Source organism: Bactrocera dorsalis, chromosome 5, assembly GCF_023373825.1.
Source record: "Bactrocera dorsalis isolate Fly_Bdor chromosome 5, ASM2337382v1, whole genome shotgun sequence".
Lineage (NCBI taxonomy): Eukaryota > Metazoa > Arthropoda > Insecta > Diptera > Tephritidae > Bactrocera > Bactrocera dorsalis.
Window position 1 is genome coordinate 28,782,374 of NC_064307.1, and position 20,153 is coordinate 28,802,526.

The window sequence follows — 20,153 nt, forward strand, 5'->3', positions numbered from 1 at the left end:
CGCACGGTGCCACATCAGGTGAATACGGGGAGTGGTTAATGGTTAAAATGTGATTTTTGGTCAAATAAACGGTCACAATGATGTCCTTCGAATGTTGGATTCTGAGCAATTTTTGGTAGTCACGTCAATTTGTGCGGAACAAACCGGGCACATACCTTTCGTAAGCCCAAATGTGCGGTCAAAATGCGATAAATCGATATTTTGGAGATGTTCAATTCCATTTCCATGAATTTCAATGATGATTTCGGCCGATTTTTGATGAATTCACGCACAGTTTCGATGGAATTTCCGGTGATCACGGATTTTGATTGGCCAACATGTTGATCGTCATTTATGTCCTCACGACCACTTTGAAAACGTTAAAACCACTCGTACATACAAACATACTGACACTTAAAACGCAATAACTTCACTTACAATTAGTGAAATTCTCACTGAACAATCGATAAAGATAGTAGATTTTAACGCACCTGTCGACATATAGATGACGCTACCAGGGGGCGCTAGTTTACTTTGGAACAACAACAAAGGAGGCAGTACTTATTACCGAAATTATTATTTTTTATTTCAGAAAAAGGTTATTCCTCTATGCTATTATTTGAATTCAACTTGTAAGACTGAATTTCCAAAATTACACATTTTTAGAACAACACAAATGACACTTAAGCGTGACAGTTATAGGGTTATATATATACTATAAATGATCAGGATAACGAAAAAAGTTTAAATCCGGCGACTGTCCGTGTAATTTTGGAAATTCGGTCATACAAGTTTAATCCAAATAATAGCATTGAGAAATAACCTTTTTCTGAAATAAAAAATATTAATTTCGGTAATAAGTACTGCCTCCTTTGTCCGTGCAAGTAAAAATTAAAATATTCTGATGAAACTTGGTATGCGGGTTCCTTGGCATAAAAGTAAGGTGAAAGATCGCTCATCTCTACACAGATAAGGTATAAGATCGACCTTAATATCATTCATATTCCAATCAACTGTTAACATTTCATTAATCAAGAATTGTTAATTGAGGAGTCAGGTACTTTGCAATTCCAAAAGTCTTTCGCTAACAACTAGAAAACTTCCGCTAAGCAAAAACTTTAAACATAGCGTCATCTATTATAAAAACATCAAACAACATTAAACATTTGTGTAAGTATTTTATTTAAAGCTAACGACTAGACGAACAATAATAGTTTAAAAGTTGATAAAATTACGTTTCTTTATGTTATATGTATATATTTTAACTGTACATAAGTACATACTTATATTTCTCTAAGTTCAGCATATTTGTACACATATTAAGAAGTCTATTTGAAAAAGTCGGAATACTTATTTTTGAAACGTCCTGACAGAAAGTGTAAATTTTATTTTACCACGGTTACAATTCAAAATAACTTTTTGAATCCCGTGTTCTAACAGAATCAAAATGAATTCGTCAAACAAACATAAAATAACATATTTTTCTCTTCTCTGTTTTTTGAAATGGCCGATATAACGTTTTCAAATACAAATGGTGTGGGACCTATAGATTTCCCAGCATATGTAACATTAGACTTAAAAAAGGCTCACATAAAAAATATTAGCCAATCAGAGTCGGCTTAGCCGGCTGTTCTTGGCTAAAAATCTAACCAAGGTTGAACGCCAGTTATATATACATATCTTATATATGCATACAAATATGCTTACTTTGCGCGGTCCTTTGCTTTCTTAGTTTCTAAGATTTTATTTTATTTTTTTTTGTAAATTTCTTAATATTCTTCTCATACATTTAAAATAAAGCTAAATATTTGCACATTCACATTTGCCATAAGTAATTGAATTGTTAAGTACGTAAATGATTCGTCGAATACATACATTTTTATCTATTCAATATTCTAACTAACTTAAAAAATGCTTCAAAAATAAATGCACTTTTCGCTTAATTGAAATCAGTTTACATGCAGGGCCTCACCGTGGTGTTTGTGTCTTCACTTTCGACATACAAATATATTCTACATAAATATACACATACATATATACTCTCAAATATGTCTAAACTAGAAATTGCTTAATAGTAACAATAAATAAGTTCATTATGTAAGTACTACGTAATTAAAATTGTGGTTGTTGTTGTTGTTCATGCACAGGGCAGCTTAGACCCAATTACGCATAGGCTATAAAGCATCGTTATGACTTTTGGACAGCGTCGTTTCGATCTGATCGATGCGTCGGAAGGACGATATATAGGAGTTACTGGTCTGTGTTACTATCGAGTTGTTGGACGAGCTCTGCAAAGTGAAAAAAGACGACAAAATGAACACAGGATTAGTGAAATTCTTATCGAATTGCATGAGGGGCGTTCAAAAAAGTCAACCTTCTTTTGTCGATAGGAGCGACCACGCACTCGTGTTGTATTCCGCCTCACCGGATTGTTGGTGGTAGACTTTTGCGATAGGCGCACCGAACTGAAGGTACTACCACGTCGACCACGTCGTATTTGCGGTGAGGGAGTGCCAGTCGCTGCAAATCCATTGAAAGCGATAAAAATAGAACCAACGGTATATTTACATAACGTTACACATATGCACATACTATTTACATGCAAGTATATATATATACAATATGTATGTATGTATAAAACCACACATCTGTTATGTTGACTTACGTGTGCCTGCAATAGTCGTGCTACGTTTCGATGCTTGCAACATGCCGAAGACCACGGCGCTGAATGAACCGTGATGCGATATCTGCCGTTGTAAGTTGGGCGCCTGCGATAACGGCACACCCGCTGGCAGCCGCACCGGTGATGATAATTGACTTTCACTGGCGCCTTTAGGATGCACAAAGTAAGTGACCATTAGGCCTTTACCCTTCACATTAATCTCGCCGCGTTTCTAAACACGGTTATATGAAAAAATAGAGAGAAGGAAATTTGTATGTAAATAAAAAAGACTGATATAAGCTATCATTAGTACTAACCACACAAGTATATCCCTTGGCCTTTAGCAATTCCGAAGTTTTGGTCGGCACTTGTATGCGCCAATTCTCGCCGGTGGAGTCCATACGTGAGGCCACGTTCACCGTATTGCCCCATATATCGTAGACAGGCTTGCGCGCACCAATTACACCGCTTACCAGCGGTCCGCTGCAAATGCCTACGCGCAGCTGAAAATTGTTGAATGCTTCCTTGTTGATCTCTTCTAGTTTTTGTTTCATAGCAAACGCAAATTCGACCAGGTCACAAACGCTGTCTTCCGCTGTTTCGCCGCGCGCGTGTAGATGTGCTGAATTCAGACCGGAAGCAGCCATGTATGTGGCCCCAACCGTTTTGATTTTCTCGATGGAGGCGAAGCGTGGTTCCTCCAAAAGTTCATCGAAGTCACCTGAATATTAAGGAATGTTAATTTTAGAAAACTACCACATGAACTTCAAAAGAAGGTTAAAAACTAACAGCATACTTCCAAATGCCACTTACATATAATTTCATTCAGAATTCGAATGCATGCTTTTCCGTTATCGATGTCCTCCGAATAGAAATCCTGAAAGTTGGGTATGGAGGCAAACATAACGCCACATAATGAATGGTTTTTCGAATATAATTCATCCGTGTGCTCATCGGAGAGATAATAGGCAGCTACATGATGAGGCAGAATATTCTGAAAATTAAAATGCCAACAAGCGAACATTTTATTAAATTTTTTGTGATTTCCACTTGACAAAACAAAGTTTGTCGAGTGATTTCTGTGTGAAATGATGCTTAAGAAAAATAAAAGCACAAACGTAGATTTACCTTAATTAATGTGTCGTTGAGAGCACGATTCGATTTCATATTAATTAATTCACGTTCAGCTTGCTCCTTCCAAATGAAATCCAGACGCGAAGTGACCTGAGGTGCAATGGCAGCGCGACGTTTCAAGCGAAAATGTAGAAAAGGTGAAAAAGAAATAGAAAATAAGAAAAAACTTCAATAATTAAAAGCAAAGGAATTGGGAGTACATATTTTAATTGTGGGTCGATTTGTCGTAGGCATTGAATGATACAGGACATATACAAGGTGCGTTCCAAAGTAAACAGGACTTAAAAAAAAACACAGAATAAATGGTTTTTTTCGGTAAATCAATTTATTTTATTCAAAATAGTCTCCTGCTGCTTCAATATAGCTTTTTGGACGGTCCAAAAGCATGTCGAACGAGTGTTTTAGCTCGTTGGCCGGTATGGCCGCCAGTATGCCGGTGCAAGCCTTTTGAATGGCCTCTACGTCTGCATAACGCTTTCCTTTCATAGACAAATGCATTTTTTCGAAAAGGAAGAAATCGCACGGTGCCATATCAGGTGAATATCGGGAGTGGTTAATGGTTACAAAGTGATTTTTGATCAAATAATCCGTCGCAATCGGTTGGATTCTGGGCAATTTTTGGCCGTCAGTCAAGAACAAACCGTGCACACACCATTCGTAAGTCCAAATGTTCGGTTAAAATGCGATAAATCGATGTTTTGGAGTTGTTTAATTCTATTTCTATTAATTTTAATGATTATTTTGGCTGATTTTTGATGAATTCACTCAAAGTTTCGATGGAATCTCCGGTGTTCACGGATTTTGATTGGCCCACATGTTGGTCGTCATTTATATCCTCACGACCACTTTGAAAACGTTGAAACCACTCGTGCACTCTGCTACGGGATAGGCAATCATCACCATAAACTTGTTTCATCAATTGAACTGTTTCGATAAAAGTTTCCCAAATTTTAAAACAAAATTTAATGTTGGCTCTTTGTTCGAAGCTCATTTTCGCACCGATAACACAAACATACTGACACTTAAAACACAATTACTTAACTTCCAATCCATGAAATGTCATGAAATCTCTCTGGACAATGATAAAGATAGCAGATTCTAACACACCAGCCGACATATAGATGGCGCCACCGAGGGGCGTTAGATACAAAAAGTCCTGTTTACTTTGGAACAGACTTTGTATATGGTGTATAGGTGTGTAGTAAGTGCAAACCCAGTAAACCAAAGTGTAGTACAATTTTGTGGAATCGCGTAAGATTTCGAGATTATATATTAGTTTAAAAATAGTAGAAGCCTGCAATATAAGCCTGCTGTATATAATATAATATAAATTGAGGCTTGCATTGCGACCTAGGGTTTTTTGTGCTCTCCCCTCCTTCACACGGCCTCACAAAGGCCTCTTATTCGGATAAATTCTAAATTCCTTGCGGGGAGTGATCCCTATGATCCAAGGACTTTAATTCTGTCAAGTTTAAGTCAGGTTCTTCGTAAGCCTGCAATATAAGCCTGCAGTATAAAATTCCTTTTGTAACCAAAACTTCGTCTATGGGGAGGTTTACAATACTTTTGTATCTTGTGAGGTTATAACCACACATTAGAAACTTTGCTTGGCATATGCCTGTAGATTGCTGTCAATACCTTCCCCACCTAACCCCTCCTCTCCTGCAATGGTAAGGTATCTGAAATGGAGACCCAACGATGCAGGGTTACGGGTGTTTCTTTTCGACTTGGCATCCAGAAAGCTGAGATCGCTTTAAGTGTCGCTTGACTATTACTATAGTTTTTGAAATTTTCGTCTAAGTTACAATAGCTGCCATCGGTTCGTTATCATGTCAAAAAATTTACAGAGTTAGCGAGTTGAATTTTATAGAAGAGAATACGCGGATTCTACAAGAATGTGTAAAACCACTTTCTTCAACGAATTTGTGATATGTTATTTGGAGGGAAAGAAAAAGAAAAATGTTAGGTATTTTGGTTAATGGGTACAATGGATATCCACAATGCTGGCGAATAGGGCGATGTATTTAGGATTTAGCGGGATTTTTATGTTTTTGAAATAGCAATTAAAATATTAAGCTGACAAACGATACTTATACTTATATTTATCTTTACTTTTGTAGCGCTCTTATTGAAACACGCTTTAGATATATACTTAAGCATTTAAGTTGAATTACCTCCACGAGGCGGGCATGATAGCCCACCATAACCAAAAATGAGCACAACAATATCAGCATCTGCACATCCAAGGGCATTGCCATACGTTGGTACTCGAAATTCGCTGCAGACGATTCGTAGAAAGCTGGATATGCCAGTATCAAGATCATATAGCAGGCAACCATCGCCAGCGCCATGCATGTTTTGATGAGAAAGTACAATTTCAAGGCCGTAGCCAGCGACACCAGACACAGCACCCAAGTGAATATTATATACTCGGGATGCGCACAGTCATTGCTCTGCTTCAGCTCGTCCGAAGCTTTTGTCCCATTGAAAGTGTTGTAAAGCTCTGCGCTATTTGCAGCTCCCAATTCCAATTCATTATCGTTGTCATTGGTGTTGGCGTTGGTGAGCGAGGTGGCAGCTGCCGCCGCCAATAAAAGGCCATGCGGAGATTGCTCAAATGTATCCAATGTTTTGCTCGTTGCATTTAGCAGATTTATTGGTGTTTGCGTTAGATTCAGCGCATTAACGATGCTCTGCCGCACGAGATCACCAGCTGGTGCCGCTGTGAGGTTGTCAGTGATGAATGCATCGACGATTGTGCCATTGGCAGCATTAATGGTGATATTGTGATGTATTGTCGCCGATAAGTACACATTCAACTTGATTTCCTTCTCACTACCATTTGCCAATAAAGCACTGATGGAATTGTTGCTGCCATTGTTTAACTGTGTATTTGTATTGTTATCGTCCTCCGTATTGTCGAAAGCGTATGTGGAGTCCGGACAAATTGCCAAGCCAATTGCACTTAAAACCGACATCAGTATTATAACAATGCAAATGAAAAAGGTTCTGCGTCGCCGTTGATGTACAAGTTTGGCGGAATTCTGCTTCAGATAAAGTGGCAAGTCTTTCGGTGGCATATTATAAGAGAGTACATGATAAAAAACAAGAATTATTTCAGCCACATTTATGCGGTTGATACTTTTTAATTTATAATTTTGGCTTTTGTGCTTATACTCACTGGAGAACTCCTCAGCCATGACTAACACACAGGAGAAGGTTAAGCATATGGTTCCGACCACTAGGCAAATAATTAATTTAGTACAACGCGGGATAATAATGACTTGACACATCACAATAAATAGCCATATGATAAAAATGCACAGCATATTCGATCTGGAAATTAAAGAAAAATAAAATTAATAATCGAACTTAGTTGTAATAGAAGAGATTTTAAAGTATTTGTTACTTAGTGGAAGAGAGGGAATAGATTTACTGCTCAGGAGTGTAGCCTCCTTCAGAGAAGTGACCACCCACTCAGATAGCAGGGCGGCGATGTTAGTCTTGTACTCAGCAAGAGTGCGTTCGGGGTTAATCAAGGAGCGCCTAACATCGCTATCATTAGCATCGAGTCTCTTTGTGATAAGATTGGTATGGTGCTAGCAAGTTAGAATGGATGCGGGTCGATGCCCCCGTATACTCTGGTGTTCTACTACTAGATAGCTGGGCTTAGCGGGAGTTTGACCAGGTCTGGGCACCATTAGTATATTCGCGGACGCAAAATACACGACACAAGATCGATCTCAAGAGATCTAGTGATCTCGATTCCCTCAGTAAGGCTAACTTCTGTGGGTGTTTTAACAGGTCGCCCTTTTGGTGTCCATATTGTAAGGCTGGGAGACGAGGTGAAAAAAACTCAACATTTCATTCTTGAGTAGGAGGTCAATGCTTAAACACTTGCGAGCGCATACCTTCAGACATCCCACCGAACTGGCGGGAATGGAAATTAGGCGCAAAATTGTATGCGTTTGCTTATTTATAAATTCGAACACAGTAATTCTTCTTTTTTATGGCTTCAAAAAGGACTACATACAGCGGTACGCCTGCTATCTCTCTAGATTAGCCATGTACCGTACCTCTGAAAATTAACCGATATTTTATTTACACAAACATTCTTTGACAAAAGCGCAGTACGCTGCTAAAATCTCAAATTAAAAAAATTGTCAAAATGCGGTGCCAAATTAATAAAAATATCTGTATTATATAGTAATAATCTGTAGTTTTTTCATGTTATTCCACGACCTTTGGAAAAATCTTGTTAATAAACTGTGATCTATTATAATAAATAATCTAAAATTGTATTAGCTAGAAATTTGTTTAATCAATCTAAAATTTAATAATATTTGAATACTCACCTAAACATATCTTCCCGTAATTGACAAAATTTCTGTTCTTGACTTCGATCTTTAAATTTTAAGGTCCACGTATTCAGGTACTCTCGTCTAATTTCCTTATTGGAATTAATTTGTATATTTTGTTCAATAAAATCGTCAATCTATGAAGAGGTATACAAAAATTAAATAAAAAGTTTAGTCCATTAAAAATAAATATTGGAGTTTTCCGTATTCATATACATATACAAATACGGACCTCTTCATCCAATGCGGTCGTTGAATGACCATTGTCTTGCTTGGCATCGACCAACACCGAATCACTCCGATTAAGACCGTCCTGCGGTGAGTTGAGCTGGATTTTTGAAGAGAAAGCAAATTTTGTGAGAAGAAGAATATAGTTCGTAATACAATCCAAGGATAGAACGACTAACGGTAAAGAACATATGCATATGTATAATAAATTAGCTGTTAAAACGTTTTAAATTTCATGTAAGAGTGTGCGCCTGCACTTTATATATTTTATTTCGAGAAACTACTTTTTGTGTGCGTGGTTCGATTCCGACCAAGTTGAATCAAGGTATAGTAATTATACCCTGAACAGGGTATTTAAGTTTGTCACGAAGTTTTTAACACCCAGAAGAAAGCGTCGGAGACCCTATAGAGTATATATATATATGATCAGTATATTGAGCTGAGTCGATTTAGCCATGTCCGCCTGTCTGTCTGTCTGTCCGTCCGTCTGTCCGTATATATACGAACTAGTCCCTCAGTTTTTAAGATATTCTTTTGAAATTTTGCAAACGTCATTTTTTCTTCAAGAAGCTGCTCATTTGTCGGAATTGCGGATATCGGACAACTATAACATATAGCTGCCATACAAACTAAACGATCGGAATCAAGTTCTTGTATGGGAAACTTTCACATTTGACAATGTATCTTCACAAAAATTGGTACAGGTTATTTTCTAAGATAATAATGTAATATACGAAAGGAATTGTTCAGATCGGCTTACTATAGCCTCTAGCTGCCATACAAATCGGAATTAAGTTCTTGTATGTACTTTTACATTTCACAAGATATATTCACAAAATTTGGTAGAGATTATTTTTTAAAGCAACAATGTAATCTCCGAAAAAATTGTTCAGATCGGATTACTATAGCATATTGCTTCCATACAAACTGAACACATTGTTACTAAAAGTAATGCACCTGTGAAGGGTATATTAGGTTCGGTGCAGCCGAAGTTAACGTTTTTTCTTGTTTTGTCAGTCTCTCACACATTAAGCTCGACAAGACATTATATGGGCGCAGTAGCGCCATCTTGTCTTGTTGGGAAAATCATTACTCAAAACTCTGTAGCGTTTAATATTGACTGTAATATTATGAGCGTCTTAATTTTTGAAGAAATAGGGATCAATGATTTCTTATGCTCATAAAGTTTACCAAACATTGACTTTTGGCAAAGTTTAAGTCAAGTAACAGCTGTCAAAAAGAAGATTTGCCTCATTGAAAACCACAAGTCGAAACAAACATTACATACTTAACTTTTCAAAATCTTACTAACTTTATCTTTTACTCGGAATAATCGACGATTTTATGCTGAAATAAGCAGATATTTCTATTCGACCTTAGGAAGGGGATTTCTAAAAATGGGCAATTCTCTTCATTTTTCAGTGGGTGAAGTGAAAACTTTTATCCACAGAATGTGCGAAATACTTGTGATATTTGTTACAATAATTTCACGTTACTACCGATGAATTACGTTCACACGCCGCAATTATTCATCAACACGTTCCAAAGCCGATACTAATCGGTCACTTTTGTTTGTTGCGCTAGTTTCAAATTCCTTTTTTACACAAAATATAACTGTATGTGTACCAACATGCATGTAACAAGTAACATGAATGCATTTCACCGAACTTTCGTGCAAATATTGCTACTACAGTTAAACAAAGAACCCTCATATATGTACACTTGCCAAATAGTGAAACTTCACTCACAGGCACATGTGCATGTAAGGTATAAAGCAAATATTAGAGTACGCACGTACATTTTTGAATGGGATTTCCGGTGTCCATTCCGTGGTCGGTTCATCCTCAATAATTAATGCTTTTGGGTCGATTGTGCTTGCCAGATTCTGCGAACTCGCTGTTGCGCCGTTCATTTTTAGCGGTTGCTGATCGACCACTGTGATGGGCGCAATCATCGTAGTCGGCGACGAAACAGTCGATAAGCCAGTTGAATCCGCAGCACCGCCGCTGCCCGCACCATTGCTGTTAGGACCATTAATGCCTTCGCCTACACGTCCACCGGTACCCAATGCTACACCTTCCATCACATTTGGCAGGGAGTTCACCGAAATATTCTTCTTCTGCAATGCGGCTAGCGTTGCGAGTGGTGTGGCGGGTAGATGTGCCAGTTGTTGTTGTTGGACTTCAACGCCAGCTGCGGTCGGTATGGATTTGGAGCCTATGCTGGCGGGTGTTGTAACGGCGGTTGGGGTGCTGGCATCACTGCCACCAGTCGCAGTGCCAATGGTGTTGGCTAAGTGTTGACTGCTGCGCGTGCCAAAGCGACGTTTCGGCCTGCGAGTGTCATAAACAAAAGCGAAACCAAATAAAATGAGATGAGTGTATGTGTGCAAAACTTAAGTTAAGTGCTGGTTGTAGTTAAAGCATAAATATTTTAGCCAAATATCTTCACATTTATTTGTTTGTGTGTGTGTGAAGTTATTTAAAATTTAGTTGAAACAGTCTTAGTCTACGACGGGCGTAGCTTTGTCGCACTTCACTTAATTGTTTGTTTATGCATTTCACCTTCTGCTTCAATCACTTACCGTAACGGTTCGGTGCGCTTGATAAGATACGTTTTGATGTTCATCATTTTCAAGTGATTGTCACGGCTACCGCCATTGCCCGGCTCCACTTCGTAGGCCTCGTTGAGGCACTTCAGTGTGGCCTCGGAGATGTGTACACGCCTGTAACGGTAATTGAAGTCGAATTAATTGTTAACACGTGCGAAAAGTTGTCTTACTAAGTCGCCGAAGTATAATAAATATAATCGATTGATTTGATTGTAATGAGAAATGTGAATATAACAAGTAAGGGAGGGCTAAGGTCGGCTGCAACCGAACAGTTTATAACCTTGCAACTTACAAGAATCAAAGCCAGGGAAATAGCTTAAGGTGTAAAACGTCAACGTGAGGATCAAAATCCAAGCAATTTGATATATAGATCATATAGAGTAAAGTCAGCCGGATGTGCGAAAAGGCTGATATTAGTTAAATAGGGAAAATGTCAAGTTTTTGCCGTTTTTTTTTTATTTTAGGCACAAAGATACACTCCTATGAGTAAAATACGTTCTCTAATTTTCGTTAAGATAACTCACATATTGGCCGACATTTTCGAACAAAAGTCAACTATAAGTACATATTCGGGGCTTGAACAGTTTTTGTTGGATTTGAACAATTTACGATCATACACCCTGCCAAGAAAGTATCGAGAATTCTTCATTCAAATCTCCCGCTTATATGTAAGACAGAAGAATTTTTTGCTAGGTTGGTACAACTGTCCATAATTATGATGCCAAAAATTAGCGAAATCTGTCAACCAGTGTGTTTACAGCAGCTGTTTATGTCAGTCGACCTCAGTGGTACAGAGCATTCAAGGAGGATCGGGAGACCGTCGAAGACATGCCTCGTTCTGGACGGCCTTCAACGAGTGGGATCGATGATAAAGTTTAAAAAGTGAGGGAAATTGTTGCCGAAAATAGCCATGAGAGCTTGAGAGAGATTGCCCATAAATTGGAGATGTCACATGATAGTGTACGTACGATTACGTTGAAAAATTGGGCATGCAACGCGTTGCTGCACGACTTGTTCCGATAGAGCTGAATTTCCTTTAAAACAGGTATTGAGAGCAGGTAGCTGCAGACATACTGGACCGAGCCAATTTGGATCCCACCTTCATTGAAAGAATAATTACTGGTGACAAAACATGGGTCTACGAATGTAACACGCTTGCGAACTAGCAATTATCTGAATGGCGACCCAAAGGCGCTCCAAATCCGAAAAAACCATGCTAAAGCCGATCGAAAGTGAAGGTAATGCTCATTGTTTTCTTCGATATTCGTGGTATCGTCCACTATGAATACGTTCTAACTGGTTAAACCGTCAACAAAGAGTATTATCTTGGCGTTATGAGGCGCTTACGAGACGATATCCGTCGTAAACGTCCGAGTTTGTGGGCCAACAATTCGTGGATTCTTCACCATGATAACGCATCATCGCACAAAGCCATCATGGTCAATAAATTTTTGGCCCGTCCCGTGTTCTTATAGACACCCGCTGTCAAAATTTTAACCAAATCGTACTCGTATTTTAGTTTTGACCGCGTGTGGGCAGTGGGAGAAATCCGATTCATGTTTTTGAAAGGTCAATCAAAAAGCGCCTGGATGCTGCTAATTGTGACTTGGTTTAATAGGGTTCAAGGACCACGCCGTTATTTGGAGTCCCACGTCTGAGCGCCCTGGAAACATCTTGACCGAGGGTCACATTAAAACGATACAATCTCGCAAAAGTTTGTAGAACAAGTTAGACCACTTCACAGTAGTGTTTCTGTTTAAGAACATTACTTGACCGTGATTTAGTGGCCGAAGATCGTTTGAAACAGTAGATATCATCCGGCGAATCAAATACAAAGAAAACGAAGCTGATGGAGTCGAATAAGGATCAAATAAGGATATTGGTTTGTAAAGTCTCTACAAAAGGTAATTTACAAATGGATTAAAGAAGTTTGAGCAACGCTAGATCAAGTGCATCGAGCTAATAGGAGACAATGTCGAGAAATTAATTGTCATATTAAAAAATTTTGCTTTACTTTTATAGGGATGCTGCCGTCATACAATTCTATTTAATTTTTTGTAAATATTTTTTTAGAATACTAAGTAAATTTTGATTTATTTTGGTTTCATGGAAAATATGTGTACATTATATTGTTGTTGTTATAACCATGCCAATATCTTGGTTTGCATATAGTATGCAATATTCATATTCTACCAACAAAAAGAACCCGAAATCATTGTTAAAGTTTATTTTATATGAGTGTTCCGAAAGCTTTTCGCTTACACTTTTTCCTGACATGTGTTCAAAGATATATTGCAAATTTAATACTCACCCGGGAATACCGCCAGATTCCATATGATTTGCAATAATAACATCGTTCGACCAAACATCAAAATGCCATTTTTTATTGCCCAACACGCCACACATCACCGAGCCGCTATGAATGCCGATGCGCATATTCAAATCGACCTGTGTGAGAGTTCGAAGAAAAACAAATTGTTACTGTAAAGCAAAAACCATATTTGTACTTTATGTGCATAAAAAATATGTCCACATTTTCAGCATGTACTATGTAAACGCATATGAAATACAAATATTTTTACTGCAGTCATTTTCGAAAATCACTCCACTTTTTTACGGGTCTCAAAAAGCTAGTTCCGTTATGCAAAAGGAGAATGATAAATATGCAATTGTAAGTAACAGAAGTGATATTTACGAAGGAGGTAATTAACTTTCTGTAATGGGGGTATTTAGAGTGAAAGGAAGTAATTTACAGTTCGTTCGAAAACGAAAAAACACTGAAATCAAAGTGCACACTGTTTTACTTTAAATGATAATATCACACACTTTTGCTTATTTAAAACATTTTTTTTTGTAAAACAACGTAACCCTAACTTATGTTAACCTATTCGAAAATTGTTTGGTTTAGCTAACGCAAAAAGTCGCTCACTGAACTCTACCATATGAAAGAGTGGCATAAGATTCCAATGGAATACAGGGTATGTTCCAAAGTAAACAAGACTTTTTGAATCTAGCGCCTGGTGGTGCCATCCATGTGCTCACTCGTGTGTTAGAATCTGCTATCTTTATCGATTGTCTAGTGAGAATTTCATGACATTTTATTGATTGCAAGTGAAGTTATTGTGTTTTAAGTGTCAGTATGCTTGTGTTATCGGTGCGGAAATGAGCTTCGAACAAACAGCCAACATTAAATTTTGTTTTAAAATTGGCAAAACTTTTACCGAAACGTTTCAATTAATGAAACAAGTTTATGGTGATCATTGCCTATCCCGTAGCAGAGTGCGCGGGTGGTTTCAACGTTTTCAAAGTTGTCGTGAGGACATAAATTACGGGCCAATCAAAATCCGTGAACACCGGAAATTCCATCGAAGCTGTGCGTGAATTCATCAAAATCAGCCGAAATCATCATTGAAATCCATGGAAATGGAATTGAACATCTCCAAAATATCGATTTATCGCATTTTGACCGAACATTTGGACTTACGAAAGGTGTGTGCACGGTTTGTTCGACACAAATTAACTGACGACCAAAAATGGCTCAGATCGATCGACACTTGCGACTGATTATTTGACCAAAAATCACATTTTAACCATTACCACTCCCCGTATTCACCTGATATGGCACCGTGCGACTTCTTCCTTTTCGGAAAATGCATTTGCCTATGAAAGGAAATCGTTATGCAGACGTAGAGGTCATTCAAAAGGCTTGCACCGGCATACTGGCGGCCATACCGGCCAACGAGCTAAAACACTCGTTCGACATGCTTTTGGACCGTGCAAAAAGCTGTATTGAAGAAGCAGGAGACTACTTTGAATAAAATAAATTGATTTTGCCGAAAAACCCATTTGTTCTGTTTTTTTGTTAAAGTCCTGTTTACTTTGGAACGGATCCTGTATTAATACCAAAGTTGATGAATTCCATCAAAAACCGTTTACAACATGAAGTGAATGCTAAGGGAGTCATACTAAATACAAAAATTTGCAATAAGTTATTAAAGGGTGATCCATTTCGAGGTTCCCTACTTGTTTAAAGCAAAAACACAGAAACTTCAAATTTAATAGGGTATGTTTATTATCACTCAAAAGACCATCCTGTGGTATTTATTTTTTGAAGATTATCTCTTTCAAATGTTGCCCGCGGCTACGTCTCTACAATTTTCGATAACTCGTTCGAGCATTTCGTCTCTTAATGACGAATGACACGCGTAATATTCTGCTCCGAGTGGGATTGTCAGCATAGACTTTACATATCCCCGCAGGAAAAATGTCTAATAGTTGATATCACACGATCTTGGTGGCCAATCGTCCGCTACAAAACATGAAATTATCTGCTCACCGAAGTGTTCTCTTAATAAATCCATTGATTGATGCGATGTAGAAATCCTGAGATGTTTCTTATGTAAAAAAATTAAAGTTAGACGTCAATAAAAATGCTGTAGTGTGAAGGTCCTACCGCGGTAGTGGTACCTAAAGGTATTGAATAGAAATTGATTATTACTAGCTTAGTTTTATGGGTCTGGGGAGTAATCATTTTCTAAGTGCAGAGAAAACTTTATTTCATTTTCTGATTTAATATACATAGGTGCAGCATTGCATCATTTATGGCTCATCTGTTTTATTCAAGATACAATTTCTTTTAAAGGCTGTAAGTATTCATATCGATGCAAAAAGTTTTAAATTTTATTTTTCTACATTTGGGGTTCTTATGTACTGCATGTATTTTGAAGACACATACATATGTGGTTTATAATACAAGTATATTGTATTTAGACTCTAGGGTTGTAAGACCGTTGATCAAACTACATATGTATGCTTTACGTGTTAAATGAACTTGCGGTTGCAATACTTCATTCTTTTAAAATGGGTCATAAAGTGGCTGCTGAAGTTGTGTTGGAGGCCAAGGTTTAGGCTCACGTACATTTGCTAACATATATATACAAAAAATGGCAAATACAAACAAGAATGAGCATGTATTTACAGACACATGTTCTGAAGAGGATTCGGAAGTACCAGCAGGCTTCATAGGCAATACAAACACAATGACCAACAGGCCATAATTTGCAGACGCTGAAAGCGCTCGGATAGTCGAGAGGCACAGAGTTCACTACTTTTGCAGATTTCATCGATTTTGGTAGAAATTGTTTACGCTTTCGCGTTGTGTTGCATTATCGCATAATTTAAGCATTAAATTTAATAATTTTTCACCTGCACAAAATCACAACCATTTAGCTGGCCTTTGTATGTATTGTTGGACTGGTGCATTTGCGTGTGTGAGTGCTTGGTGCATTTTTGTTTGCTGCTGACAGGGTAAAATGCATTCAAAGCGATTTCCATGCAAATGAATTGTCAACATTGACGCCGTTACCTCGAACCTCGAAACGCTCGTGTCAGCAGCACACCTATATACATATGTATGTACATGTAATCAGCACTCATACGAATCGGGGTGAAAAGTCACATCTACACACACGGGAACGGGACGGGAAGTTGTGGCTCACATGTTGGTTGTAAATTTGTAGTTTGTTTCGATAGCGACCGTATGAAAACACAATAAAGCCAACTGCCGGTCAATAAAAACACCGTTTCTGCCGCCTCGAAACTGACATTGCTGCTCTTGTGATTTTTTATGCTTCCAACTACATACAATATAATATACTCGTACATGTTTCATACATAAATATTTGGAAGTCCCGATGAAATACAGCAAGGTGTTAACGGATAAGTTTGGTGTCGTATTTTAATGATTTTTATAAAGTGGAGCCGTCGTACAAAAACTGGGTAGGTATGTATGTTTCCATTAATTTTTTCGTGCATTTTGGAGAAGTTTTATGTGAGGTGAACAATTCTATTTATATTTTATTAATGTTATTCATATATTTTGGCATCAATATGTTTTTTTTAATAAAATAATACAAAAATATTGACAGGTTACCTTCTGTTTTTTTCGATGTGTAGTCTTCTGACTTGACGATTAATTGACAATACACATGTAGGTGCATACATACTTGTATATTCTTCGTTAACATATATAGTAAGATTTACAGTAAAGTTTGGTGTCAGTATACTACTGTGGACAAAGGATAGTAAGACCTTTTAATATAAATTTCGCGCTGAGACCCATTTGTCGAAATATAAAGGAATTGCCAACAAAATAAAGGAATTAATGCTTAAGAATCGACGATTAACAGCCCGAGATTAGCATTGTTAGAATTTCGGTATGATCAATGAAAATCATTTTTAAAGATAATTGGGGCCTAAGAAAAATGAAATGCCGATTGGTTCCCAAATCACTAAATGTTTTCGAAAAACAGCGTTATTTTTCATTATCACTGCTGATGTGTCTTGGATCTATTCTTACGAACCGAAGCCGAAAAACCGTGAACCATATGAAACTTGGTATGCCGGTTCCATAGTAAAAAAAATTGTTGAGTTCGTAGATGGCCGTAATCGGTCCACTGCCACGAAAACAAAACGTCATTAAGCGAAAACATATAAAGTGATAAAACTAAACACTAAACAAGTACGGAAGGGGTAAGTTTGGGTGTCACCGTACATTTTATACTCTCGCATGATAAAGTGATAATCGAGATTTCATTATCCGTCATTTACATACATATTTCTTTATTTTGCTGTAAGATTAATTAGAATTAAATTCTGAGAGATTTACCGATATTTTCGGTGAAAAATTAGGTTAGGTTAGGTTAGGTTAGGCACTGAGTTCTTCGTGTTCGATATAAGGGACCTTGAAAAGTTACATATGTATGTGTAAAGTTTTATTCCGCTATCATCATTTGTTCCTAATGTGTATATTATAAAGAGAAGGCATCAGATGGAATTCAAAATAGCGTTATATTGGAAGAAGGCGTGGTTGTGAACCGATTTCACCCATATTTCGTACATGTCATCAGGGTGTCAAGGAAATATTATATACCGAATTTCATTGAAATCAGTGGAGTAGTTCCTGAGATATGGTTTTTGGTCCATAAGTGGGCGACGCCACGCCCATTCTCAATTTTTAAAAAAAGCCTGGGTGCAGCTTCCTTCTGCCATTTCTTCCGTAAAATTTAGTGTTTCTGACGTTTTTTGTTAGTCGGTTAACGCACTTTTAGTGATTTTCAACATAACCTTTGTATGGGAGGTGGGCGTGGTTATTATCCGATTTCTTCCATTTTTGAACTGTATATGGAGGCGAAGAGCTGATAAGGAGCATGCATCAGCTTCTTTGTAAAATATGGTCGGACGAAAGCATGCCCAACGATTGGAATCTAAGTGTGCTATGCCCAATCCATAAAAAAGGAGACCCCACAATCTGCGCCAACTACCGTGGGATTAGCCTCCTCAACATTGCATATAAGGTTCTATCGAGCGTATTGTGTGAAAGATTAAAGCTCACCGTCAACAAACTGATTGGACCTTATCAGTGTGGCTTCAGACCTGGTAAATCAACAACCGACCAGATATTCACCATGCGCCAAATCTTGGAAAAGACCCGTGAAAGGAGAATCGACACTCACCACCTATTCGTCGATTTCAAAGCTGCTTTCGACGGCACGAAAAGGAGCTGCCTTTATGCCGCGATGTCTGAATTTGGTATCCCCGCAAAACTAATACGGCTGTGTAAACTGACGCTGACCAACACGAAAAGCTCCGTCAGGATCGGGAAGGACCTCTCCGAGCCGTTCGATACCAAACGAGGTTTCAGACAAGGCGACTCCCTATCGTGCGACTTTTTCAATCTGCTGCTGGAGAAAATAATTCGAGCTGCAGAACTGAATCGAGCAGGTACAATCTTTTATAAGAGTGTACAGCTGCTGGCGTATGCCGATGATATTGATATCATCGGTCTCAACACCCGCGCCGTTAGTTCTGCTTTCTCCAGACTGAACAAGGAAGCAACGCAAATGGGTCTGGCAGTGAACGAGGGCAAGACGAAATATCTCCTGTCATCAAACAAACAGTCATCGCACTCGCGGCTTGGCCCCCACGTCACTGTTGACAGTCATAACTTTGAAGTTGTAGATAATTTCGTCTATCTTGGAACCAGCATTAACACCACCAACAATGTCAGCCTGGAAATCCAACGCAGGATTACTCTTGCCAACATGTGCTACTTCGGACTGAGTAGGCAATTGAAAAGTAAAGTCCTCTCTCGACGAACAAAAGCCAAACTCTATAAGATGCTCGTAATTCCCGTCCTGCTATATGGTGCAGAGCCTTGGACGATGGCAACAACCGATGAGTCGACGTTGCGAGTTTTCGAGAGAAAAGTTCTGCGAAAGATTTATGGTCCTTTGCGCGTTGGCCACGGCGAATATCGCATTCGATGGAACGATGAGCTGTACGAGATATACGACGACATTGACATAGTTCAGCGAATTAAAAGACAGCGGCTACGCTGGCTAGGTCATGTTGTCCGGATGGATGAAAACACTCCAGCTCTGAAAGTGTTCGACGCAGTACCCGCCGCGGGAAGCAGAGGAAGAGGAAGACCTCCACTCCGTTTGAAGGACCAAGTGGAGAAGGACCTGGCCTCGCTTGGAATATCCAATTGGCGCCACGTAGCGAAGAGAAGAAACGACGGCGCGCTGTTGTTGACTCGGCTATAATCGCGTAAGCGTTGTCTACGCCAGTAAAGAAGAAGAAGATATGGAGGTGCCTGAAGGAAACGACTCCATAGAGTTTGGTTAAAATAGCTATAGCAGTTTCCGAGATATGTACAAAAAACTTTTTAGGGGGCGGGGCCACGCCCACTTTTCCAAAAAAATTACGTCCAAATATGCCCCTCCTTAATGTGATCCTTTGTGCCAAATTTCATTTTAATATCTTTATTTATGGCTTAGTTATGACACTTTATAGGTTTTCGGTTTCCGCCATTTTGTGGGCGTGGCAGTGGGCCGATTTTGCCCATCTTCGAACTTAACCTTCTTATGGAGCCAAGAAATACGTGTACCAAGTTTCATCATGATATCTCAATTTTTACTCAAGTTACAGCTTGCACGGACGGACGGACGGACGGACGGACGGACAGACAGACATCCGGATTTCAACTCTACTCGTCACCCTGATCACTTTGGTATATATAACCCTATATCTGACACTTTTAGTTTTAGGACTTACAAACAACCGTTATGTGAACAAAACTATAATTACTCTCTTTAGCAACTTTGTTGCGAGAGTATAA

At 38.5% G+C, this 20,153-nt stretch overlaps 1 protein-coding gene across 7 annotated transcripts in view; it reads right to left on the reverse strand.

The window, feature by feature from the left end:
- Positions 1–1,133: 1,133 nt before the first annotated feature.
- LOC105225020 (adenylyl cyclase 78C) overlaps positions 1,134–20,153 on the reverse strand; it is a 205,584-nt gene continuing 186,564 nt past the window's right edge. For all 7 annotated transcript variants that reach the window (XM_049456907.1, XM_049456908.1, XM_049456909.1 and 4 more), the window contains 13 exons: positions 13,284–13,420; positions 10,946–11,086; positions 10,160–10,694; positions 8,366–8,461; positions 8,131–8,270; positions 6,957–7,111; positions 5,950–6,842; positions 3,770–3,865; positions 3,455–3,635; positions 2,959–3,362; positions 2,645–2,873; positions 2,354–2,499; positions 1,134–2,267 (listed from right to left, as the gene is read on the reverse strand). In XM_049456907.1, the coding sequence (XP_049312864.1) occupies positions 2,154–2,267; positions 2,354–2,499; positions 2,645–2,873; positions 2,959–3,362; positions 3,455–3,635; positions 3,770–3,865; positions 5,950–6,842; positions 6,957–7,111; positions 8,131–8,270; positions 8,366–8,461; positions 10,160–10,694; positions 10,946–11,086; positions 13,284–13,420 (3,267 nt within the window). In that variant the 3' untranslated portion in view covers positions 1,134–2,153. The remainder of the gene's footprint in view (positions 2,268–2,353; positions 2,500–2,644; positions 2,874–2,958; positions 3,363–3,454; positions 3,636–3,769; positions 3,866–5,949; positions 6,843–6,956; positions 7,112–8,130; positions 8,271–8,365; positions 8,462–10,159; positions 10,695–10,945; positions 11,087–13,283; positions 13,421–20,153) is intronic.